The sequence below is a fragment of the Dermacentor albipictus genome, chromosome 9 (genome assembly GCF_038994185.2).
Source record: "Dermacentor albipictus isolate Rhodes 1998 colony chromosome 9, USDA_Dalb.pri_finalv2, whole genome shotgun sequence".
Lineage (NCBI taxonomy): Eukaryota > Metazoa > Arthropoda > Arachnida > Ixodida > Ixodidae > Dermacentor > Dermacentor albipictus.
In genome coordinates, this window is record NC_091829.1 from 108829877 (window position 1) to 108840949 (window position 11073).

General features: G+C 43.5%; 1 protein-coding gene across 4 annotated transcripts in view; it reads left to right on the forward strand.

The window, feature by feature from the left end:
• LOC139050018 (phospholipid-transporting ATPase ABCA3-like) overlaps positions 1-10785 on the forward strand; it is a 278463-nt gene extending 267678 nt beyond the window's left edge. For 3 of the 4 annotated variants that reach the window (XM_070526088.1, XM_070526089.1, XM_070526091.1), the window contains 2 exons: positions 3176-3389; positions 10483-10785. In XM_070526088.1, coding sequence (XP_070382189.1) covers positions 3176-3389; positions 10483-10737 — 469 coding nt within the window. In that variant the 3' untranslated portion in view covers positions 10738-10785. The remainder of the gene's footprint in view (positions 1-3175; positions 3390-10482) is intronic. The other variant, XM_070526090.1, reaches the window with a different exon arrangement.
• The last annotated feature ends 288 nt before the right edge of the window (positions 10786-11073 follow it).

The following is an 11073-nucleotide window of genomic DNA, read 5'->3' on the forward strand; positions in this document are numbered from 1 at the left end:
ATTATGCTAGTTGCAATGTTAGATTCTAGCTAGGAAAATTGGGCGTTTGCAAGGCGTACACAATCGGAATTATTTTCCAGAATAATACCATATTGAAAATAGGCGTCTTCGGTCAAGCCGTGAAACGCACTCTTGTTTCACTAACTTTGTTGATAGAACGCTCTTATGCATTCAAGCACAAAATAAAAGGAACACCCATGTAATTCTTCCCGCATTTCGAGAAATATCGCTAAACTACTGTCATCTTGGATTTTAACTTCAAGTGCATAGGCCCTGCATGCTCACCGGTTAAAATCGATGAATTGCAATGCGATTGATCAAGCAATAAAAGAAGTTAATTGGTGGACTTTTTATCAGTTCAATGTGTATCTTGGATTGCTCGTGCTAGTAATGTCCGCCTCCTTGTATAGTCCTGCTCCGGGACGAAAATTTTTTTATCTGCCGCAGCCGATCGTTAAAAATTCCGTAAACGATACCCCTTACAAGAAACTTGTGTTCAATCTTCGCTCTGTCGTCGATTGCCTACTTTCGCAACCTCCACAGCAGTACTGAACGCTAACTAAAATGTGGTGAAATACTTATTTTGCAGTCCAAAAATGCCGTATGTAAAACACATAACTTTGAGAAAACTACGTTCGCATCGCAGGCTTCCTTGTATTTGATATATATATATATATATATATATATATATATATATATATATATATATATATATATATATATATATATATATATATATATATATATAGTTTCGGGCGTTCCGCAGCTCATGACCCGCCGTGGTTGCTCAGTTGCTATGGTGTTATGCTGCTGAGCACGACGTCGCGGGATCGAATCCCGGCCACGGCGGCCGCATTTCGATGGGGGCGAAATGCGAAAACACCCGTGTACTTAGATTTAGGTGCACGTTAAAGAACCCCAGGTGATCGAAATTTCCGGAGTCCTCCACTACGGCTTGCCTCATAATCTAAAAGTAGTTTTGGCATGTAAAACACCGTAATTTCTTTCCGCAACTCGGTTGCTAAGAGACCACGCGTCCTTTGAATCGACGCCTGTGTAACTGCGGTGTGAGGCTGGCCACCAACGAACAAACCACGATAACTGCCAGAGAAGTGCAAAAGGCCATTCACGTTAACAAACCGGCAGACGGTGATTAGGAGTGGCGGTCACGATTTTTTCTTATTCAGGCTGCGGCTGCCACCAGTTAAAGATATAAACCAACAATGGCCCTTTAAATTTAACTTGTGAGGTCCTGTCTGACTGCATGGGAACAGGTACACCATATTTCTCGGCAACGACTACATTAATTTTCTTGAGGCTTCTTCAATTTCAAAGCACTTAAAACTCTAGTAACGCGAGCAAGTTTATTCTCATTTGTACATAAAATTTTAATTCAGATTTTCCCAATGCGACAGTTTAAAAAAAATTAATTCCGAACTTTGCAACACTGCAACTGAGCAATAAGAAATCATACAACAATTTTGTGAATTGCGTCTAATAGTGTAGCTTGCCCGCGTAAGTTTGATGTATAATTCACCACTATGAATATAATCCTAAGTAGCGAGTAGAACTTTTGAAATAGCGCTCTTACTCACTGTAACGCTTTTGCGTAAGCTGCAGTTTTTTTATATCTAGTTCGTTCGCTTGGGATGCTAGAACAGATGCAGTTTACAAAAGTGACATATACTTTTTCGGGGCGCTTAGTTACGGGTTCCTAAACTTGGTGCTATTGCAACTTGCAAGTGATTTTAGATAGATAGATAGATAGATAGATAGATAGATAGATAGATAGATAGATAGATAGATAGATAGATAGATAGATAGATAGATAGATAGATAGATAGATAGACAGACAGACAGACAGACAGACAGACAGACAGACAGACAGACAGACAGACAGACAGACAGACAGACAGACAGACAGACAGACAGACAGACAGACAGACAGACAGACAGACAGACAGATAGATAGATAGATAGATAGATAGATAGATAGATAGATAGATAGATAGATAGATAGATAGATAGATAGATAGATAGATAGATAGATAGATAGATAGATAGATAGATAGATAGATAGACAGACAGACAGACAGACAGACAGACAGACAGACAGACAGACAGACAGACAGACAGACAGACAGACAGACAGACAGACAGACAGACAGACAGACAGACAGACAGACAGACAGACAGACAGACAGACAGACAGACAGACAGACAGACAGACAGACAGACAGACAGACAGACAGACAGACAGACAGACAGACAGACAGACAGACAGACAGACAGACAGACAGACAGACAGACAGACAGACAGACAGACAGACAGACAGACAGACAGACAGACAGACAGACAGACAGACAGACAGACAGACAGACAGACAGACAGACAGACAGACAGACAGACAGACAGACAGACAGACAGACAGACAGACAGACAGACAGACAGACAGACAGACAGACAGACAGACAGACAGACAGACAGACAGACAGACAGACAGACAGACAGACAGACAGACAGACAGACAGACAGACAGACAGACAGACAGACAGACAGACAGACAGACAGACAGACAGACAGACAGACAGACAGACAGACAGACAGACAGACAGACAGACAGACAGACAGACAGACAGACAGACAGACAGACAGACAGACAGACAGACAGACAGACAGACAGACAGACAGACAGACAGACAGACAGACAGACAGACAGACAGACAGACAGACAGACAGACAGACAGACAGACAGACAGATAGATAGATAGATAGATAGATAGATAGATAGATAGATAGATAGATAGATAGATAGATAGATAGATAGATAGATAGATAGATAGATAGATAGATAGATAGATAGATAGATAGATAGATAGATAGATAGATAGATAGATAGATAGATAGATAGATAGATAGATAGATAGATAGATAGATAGATAGATAGATAGATAGATAGACTGCCTTCTGTAGTTGCCAGAATGTGACTTTTTGCTCTCAAATACAACACGTTTTATTCGAATTCGAGCAGTGGTTCTGTCGCAAAATCACTTGGCGTTCTACTTTCACTCGAATAGGCCAGTCGGAGATAACATAGCGCTATGTCGTCTTTTAATTCTAAAATCCACGTTTCATTCTAACACTGTGCTCCTCACGAATCTCAACAACTCGCAGCATGGACGAATGCGAGTTTTCTTGTGACCGGCTAACCATTATGGTCAACGGCCAAATGATGTGCCTGGGCACACTGCAACACCTTCGGGAGAAGTTCGGTCAGGGCTACCGACTCGAGTTATTCCTCAAACCCACTGTCGCGGTAGATGAACTCAAGCTAAAGCAAGCTGTGGAGAAGCAGTTTCCCGGCATTCGACTCAAGGACACCCAGAAGGTATACATGCTAAATTATTGCGGTGGAATTCTTAGGTTACCTCATGCACTTTTGTAGACTATGTATCTATCTGAATTTGTTTGTATCTATGTGCCTATATTTGTTTGTGTTTCTATGTAACCATTCGCCCGTCTACCAGCGTCACTGGGTAGTCCGTGGGTGAATGGTTGGCGCATCGCTTTGCTGTGCTGTGGTAACAGGGTTCGAAAGCCAAGACCAGGCCATCTTTGGTCACTGAGTATGTGGCAATGTGTATATACGTACCGCTATTAAACGAAGCTCTTTCAATCCGACATGAGTCGCTATGGACACCGGTCTAGGCAAGTACTGAATGAAACCGTAAAGGAGGTAATGAATGGAACCGTAACTAGACGGGCTTCAGACGCAGCAGTTGAAGTGGGAGGCAGCGCACGAAGGGAACCAATAAGTAAGCTTTCCCTAGCAATGAAGGACCTAAGTAAGAAACGATAAAGAATGAAACTGTCCAGCTCAAGAGATAAGAAAGAATTTGCGGAATTGTAAAAACTTACCAACAAATAGAAAATAAGGGATATTTGAAATTAGAACGTGAGAAAGACTAAGGAAGCAGTGAGAAATGGACGGAGCATGAAATCAGTGAAAAAGAAACTTGGCGTAGGAGAAGACGATATTATTTATTTATTTATTTATTTTTTTATTTATTTATTTATTTATTTATTTATTTATTTATTTATTTATTTATTTATGTACACATACTGCACCACGGCTGGGCTGTCGCAGGAGTGCGTTTGTACATTGCATTTAACAAAACATTCAAAACATTCTTCCGCACAAATCAACTTCGACACCGTAGGAGTCATGATAACTTCAAAGCTGAAGATGCAATGAGTAATAATAAACACAGTATGCATCAGGTTAAGTTATACAAAAATTCCTCTAAAGCGGTGACCTAGATTCACCTGTTAGTAAGGTACATTTTTTAAATGTACGAGGAAAGAAGCTATACTTAAATAGGTTAGTACGCGGTTGAAATGGTGCAAGCTTTAGTTTGTGGCTTTTCCTGGTAGGTTTCAATTTACCAGGAGACAGATAGTTGTTCTTTAATGAGTAGCTTTGGGTGTTAATAAGAATATGCAACAATTTAAAGCATTCTGGATCGTGCCGTTCGGACAGAGGTTGAAGACCTAATAATAATATTTGGGGTTTTACGTGCCAAAACCACTTTCTGATTATGAGGCACGCCGTAGTGGAGGACTCCGGAAATTTTGACCACCTGGGGTTCTTTACCATGCACCTAAATCTAAGCACACGGGTGTTTTCGCATTTCGCCCCCATCGAAATGCGGCCGCCGTGGCCGGGATTCGATGGTTGAAGACCTAGTGCAACAAGGTGAGATGAGGGTGAGAAGTCCCAGTAATAACGGGGGCATATGAAATGGGTTGTTTTTCTTTGGAACTGATTCGAGGGTGTTAATGCCAGAGACTTTATAAGGGCTCCAGATGGGGGAAGCATACTCGAGAATGGGTCAGATGAGCAATTTATATGATAGAAATTTTGTTTCATGCGGAGCTTATCGCAATGTGCGAGTTAGCCTATTTTCTTTAGTGCTTTATTGCATGTGTATTGAATATGCCTAGACCATGGCATGTTAGGTGAGACGATGAGGCCAAGGTACTTGCATTGAGACACTCTTTCAAGGGAAGAGCCATTAAACAAATAGGTAAACAAAGAAACACAAGTGCGCTTACTAAAATAATAGAGTGAGTGTTTTTACAAAGTTTATATTCATTTGCCATTTGTCGCACCATCTGCAAAATTGTGTAAAAGAATCGTTAAGTGAAAGGTAGTCAACATTCGTGTTAATTACGTTATAGAGCCCACACTCGTCAGCGTAAAGGTGATTTTTGCGGACAGATGATTTAGCAAATCTTTGATATACAATAGGAACAAAAGTGACCCCAGCACTCAACTCCGAACGTCGTATTTACTACAGACGAGTTTAAGGAATTAAGCGAAACATACTGGAAATGGTTATGTAAAAAGCTAGCGATTTTGTCAACTAACAACGTATAGCGCGAGGCTTTTGGAGAAGGTTTCAGTCTGTAAGAGTGTCGATTGCCTTGGAAAAGTCCATGAAAATGGCATCTATTTGCTTTCCAGTGTCGACAGCGTTTTAAATGCCATGCAAGGATTCTAAGAACGGAGTTATTGTACTAAACCCGCGACGAAAACCATGCTGGGCATCACTCAAAAAGTCATTATGTTTAGGAAATTCCATAATATGCTTAAAGCCAATGGGTTCAAGAAGTTTCCATGATTGAGGTGTTAATGAAGTCGAACGATAGCTTACTGGTGACTGTATGTTGCCCGATTTATACAAGGGAAGAATTTTCGCCAATTTCTAAACTAAAAGGACTGTCGAAGTAGATAAATTATTTTGAAAAAATTGAACCAAATATGCAGCACTTAAAGCACAACATCTAACAAGAAAAACGTTGTTAATGCCATGAGGGCCACATGATTTTTTTATTTTTAAGCGCAAAATTAAATTGAACACGTCTTCGAGATACACGGTAATATCGCCAATTGAATAATGTGAGGCATGAATGAACGCAGGTCTGTCGAACTTATCAGTTGCGAATACCGATTGAAAATATTCATTCAATGCGGTAGTGATAATTAATGGATCATAAGAAGGGGCCATATTTATTACAACTGTATTTCTGGGCGTTGACCTGGGGGAGATTGAAGCCTAAAATTTTCTGGGGTTACTTTTTATTAAACTTTGTAATCTAACCCCTGAAGTAGAAGTCCTTTGTTGAATAAGTTTAGGGCGAAGTTCAGCGTAGGCTACGTCAAGTTCGGCTATTTTAAGGGGATCACCGTGTTGTTTTAAGTGCCTTAACCTAGTAACGTGACACGACAGATGAAGTATCTCAAGCGAAATCCAGAGAAGATTAGCTTTTTTTTCATTTTTTTTCATAGGAACTGGCTGACTGACTTTTCCACCATTTTAGCGATTTACAAACTTATTCAGTCTTTTCCATGTAAAATGTGTTTTTTTTTCATTACATCTACGTCAAACAGGTTATCTAACTAACGCCTTGTTTGACAGCACACAAAGAAAGCACCGATGTACGAGACGTGACGGCTCAGTGCGCAGTAGTTGCTCGGTGCACTGTGCACTGCCGGTGGCTCCGACAATGAAGCCAGAATTTTCGGTCCGCGAAAAATTCGACGCGTTTCCGACGTCCTTCGGACCAGTGCGGTGAGTTTTCGAAGCTGGCTGAGCAAAATCGCATACGGCACAGCAGCCGAAAGCAGTCGCAAGCAACCCAGGGATGTCAGGGACTGATAATCGTAAAGTCCCAGTGCATCGCGCGCTCGCATGGGTTCGCTGCCCCATCGTTGGCCTACAGTTATGGTACGCCCACACTAGCGACAAAAACGCGCGCGACACGCCGCACGCGGCAAGCGCCCGCGCGGCAGACGCGTGCGGGCAAGTCCACAGTCGCGTTTTGCGGCACGCGGCAGCGGCCCGTGGAGTCCCGCGTTGTCTCGTTCCAATCGATACTTCTCGCGACAACGCGCTCTTCGCTCTGCCCATTTCGTCTTCCATCGGAAGTGTGTGTTTTTTTGCGCCACTGCCGGCCACGCTCAGGCATGTCGGATACGGACGAGGAGCTACTGGTGACTGTGAACACTATAATACTTGTTTGTTCTTTACTTGTGTGACGCCGACGTGCCAGACAGCGGACAAGAAAGTTTTGAGTGCGGTACAGGGACACTGAGGGCCAGGCGCACACTCTGCTTCCCCACCTTCACCTATTACTCACCTGTCATGCCAAACTGCTGTCCATAATGTGCCAGCGGTTGGCGCGCAGCTCCTTGTCCGACGCTCGATTTATCATAGAGGTACGCATATCCGCGAACGGTTTCCAAAAACGCCTCCATTGCGAGGCGAATTCTTCGTCGACGCCTCAGTGGCGGTGTGGTAAGGCTTAACAAAAACAGCCCCCTTGACTGGAAATGGCCTCTGAGATTTTACGGCGCGCGTGTCACTGTTCAGTCTCGGAGCCCATAGATTATGATTCTTTGCTTATGCGACAGGTGGCGCCACAACAGCGCGGCTCGTAAAGCGGCTCGCTTCTGATTGGTGGACGTTTCGCGTCTGCCGCGAAAAATGGGTCTCGCACCCATTCGCGCGTTTGCCGCGCGTTGCTGCCGCTTTTCGTGAATCTTGCCGCGCGCGACAGCACCGCTCGCCGCGCGCGTTGTGTCGCGCGCGTTTTTGTCGCTAGTGTGGACGTACCATTAGGGTGCAACCAATAGAGTGGGCGCCTTCGTCAGAAGAAAAAACGCTCGCTCTCCGCGCACTTGTGCGCACACTTTGAGGCAGCAGCCGACCGTGCCGCTGCCGCCGGGCTCGCTCGATGCGCCGGACTGCGCGTGCAAATTTCCTGGCATTCTGGCTCCGTCAGCGCGATGTATGCCATTTTTCAGGCCGCTGCCTGATACGCTTAATGCGCCATCTATGAAATGGCCCTGAAGCATTCGTAACGGCAACATGTCGCCATGTCTGAGGAGTGCAGTAGACGCCTAAGACAGCAAGCGCCTGCGCACCGAGGCTGCGCGCGTTCAACGGTCTACTGAGAGTGCCGAACCGCGTTGAACACGCGCTAGCCACGCCAACAAGGTGGCCGAAGCTCGTGAGGCGCAACTCGCCCAAATGAGTCATCCATATCGTGCCTGTTAGGAGCCGAATGATGTCGAGCAGCGTTCTGGCGCCCGAGCGAGAAGTCGTCTAACAAAGATGTGTCGAGATTTCTGCATAATACAATAACCATATCCTAGAATACAGGATGGTCAAGGAGACCCGATGGGTGCCGTTATCATTGCGAGTGAAATACAATATCGTTAAGATAAGAATTAGGCCTATAATAAACACCAAACTGAAACAGAACAGAGACACGTAATCAACATTTATTCAACCAATGTATTGAACATCCGTGCACCTCTATCTTGTTTCGCTTATCGTCGACACTTGCTTGACACATACCTCTTTTTTCTTCGATCGTTCAATGATAATAAATATGCTTATAAGGCATGGGTGTGTAGGGATGGTGATGTTCCTTGTTTTAACCATCAGGTACGCAAGTTTTACCCTTGAGTATTAAACTTGGAAACAAATCTAGAATGTGTGCGTCCAGATAGCAATATTCGTTGTCTCGGGTAGCAACAAGAGACCGCTGTTTTTTTCTTCAGTCTTTCACTCGGAGTAGATGGGCTTATCCACCACCAATGTGTTTGGACGATGATGTTCATGATTGATGGAAACAACCACGTACCCTGCTTTTGTTCTTTAACAGGTAACTTCCACAATATATGTCTAGTTGACATGTATATACTTGACGATAATGTTCAATTTATTTTGTTACATGCATGTACCGCAGTTTTGCTGTCGTTCAGGCAAAACAGGTATACTTATCTAGCATGAATGTACTCGGATTCTACTGTTCGGTGCCCTGGTAACAATCATGCTTCTCTGCTTAATTTTTCAATCTTTCAATTGATGTCGCTACGCTTCTGGGGCATGTATGTGATCGGGGGCAGATGTTCCCTGTTCCATTCCCTGTTGCATTGTTGAATCTTTCAATCGGAACCGATGCGTTTCATTGGCATGTTTGTGTTCGGATGCTAATGTTTGGTGTTGCTGTTTAAAAGCGTCGTTTTAGTGTTTCTTTCAGAAGGAACTATTATGTTTATCTGAAGTGTATGTGCCCACCCGGTAATGCTCCGTGCCCTTGCCAACAACAAGGATGCTCAGTGTTCTTTTTTAGTCTTTCACTCGGTGCAGATACGCTTATCAGGTATGTGCACGTTCCCACGGTAACGGTGGATGCCCCAGGTAGCTATAAAGTACATGAGTTTTATTCTTCAATCTATCAATTGGGTGCAATCAGCTTTTTAGGCATGTTGGCAATTTTCGCGGTTGCCGAGAGCAACCAGCTATCACGGTTTTTTTCTTCAATGATTCACTCTGGATGGATTTACTTATGTGGCATGATGTGTTTGGGGGGTAATATTCTGGGCCCTTGGTAACAACCAGGTGCCCCGTTTATATACTTATCTACCAAGGATATGTTCGAATGGCAAGTCAGGTTTCCTTGGCAACAACCACCCACCCCGGTTTTATTATTCAGTCCTGCACTGTGATCAAATATGCTTATGCAGAAGGTATATATTTGAATGGTAGCGTTTTTTGTCCATGGTAACAACCAGGTACCGCCCTTTTATTATTCAATTTTTCAATGAGAGTCGACGGGTCTCCTTGGCATCTGTGTGCTCGGACTAATTCTCGGTGTCCTTGGAAACAACCAGGTACTCTTGTGCAGTGTTTAATTTAGTACAAAGATGCTTGCCTGGCGAGAATGCGTTCGGAAGGTAATTTTTAGTGTCTTTAGTAGCAACTAGGCACACCCGTTTTAGTCTTCAAATTTTTAATTTCATCACGTACACCTAGCTGACATGTATGTGCTCAGATGGTGATGTGTCCCTGGTAACAAGCAGCTCCTCTTCATTTTTCTAATTGTCTGGCTACTATCTGATGTGCCTGTCGGCACATACGTCTGCGTTTGATAGCAATTTTATCCCATGTGTGCGGGATAAACATGTGGAATAGCAAAGTAAAGATGCAATGGACCACACATGGTATTTTGACGCCTCGTATGGTTCCCTTCTGCCATTACTTCATAGTTTGACATTTAGCGTAAGAATAAAGAAATTCTGACTACATTTACCTAATTGGCTCCAACGCAATAAAACGTTTTCTGGAGTATTCTCACGAGATTTTAAAGCATGGCTTTGATTACATTCCTGTACAATAACGCCTCTGTTCTAACTTGAAGCAGCTTAGCTAGGACAACCGTATGGGATACGGCATTATTCATGTAATATTCTCTTCGTAATTTTTCTCTCTGTAATATTAAGGTTAGGAGGCATGTAGTGTCTTTAGGGGAAGGGGTTCACACGTAATCGCGCAAATTTTGTTTCTCTTATATCGCGTGGTGCCCACTTGCAGTACATCATCTGCGGGTGTTTTCTCTCCGCCCAGAACGTGCTTAGCTACCACCTGATGGAGCGAATTCCGTGGAGCGTGCTGTTCACCAAGGTGGCGCATCTCCAGAAAAATTTCCCCCTCGAAGATGCCCTCGTCGGCGAGAACACCCTCCAGGATATCTTCTTGAACTTCGCCAAAGCACAAGAAGTTCTCCCTGTTCCGAGCGGTGCCGTTGGAGTAGACGTCAGCTCAGCCTCCAGCACAAAGTCTCCTGCGACACTTTCGACAGCTACGACACCTACCACGTAGACCCGACGACGGCTTCTGCAAATTGCTCCGCAGCCGTAGAAATAAAGGTCTTTCTCGCATCAGATGCTTTGAGCTCAGTGCTTATTTGGTTGCTTATATTACAGCCCAGCCTGAGTTTAATGTGCTCGTTCATTCATGTGAAAAACCACAAGAAACGACCTCCGGTTCCGTTCTTCTAATTCTGTAAGTTTTGTCTGCAGTAATTTAAGTGTTTGATTAAGTTCTACACTAGAATTTATAAAAAAATTAAGATGATCAACTAAATGTGCTATTGCTCTGGCATTACTTCCTATTGCATTTATTTATGCCGAGAAATTCATAATTTTCACGTGGTCC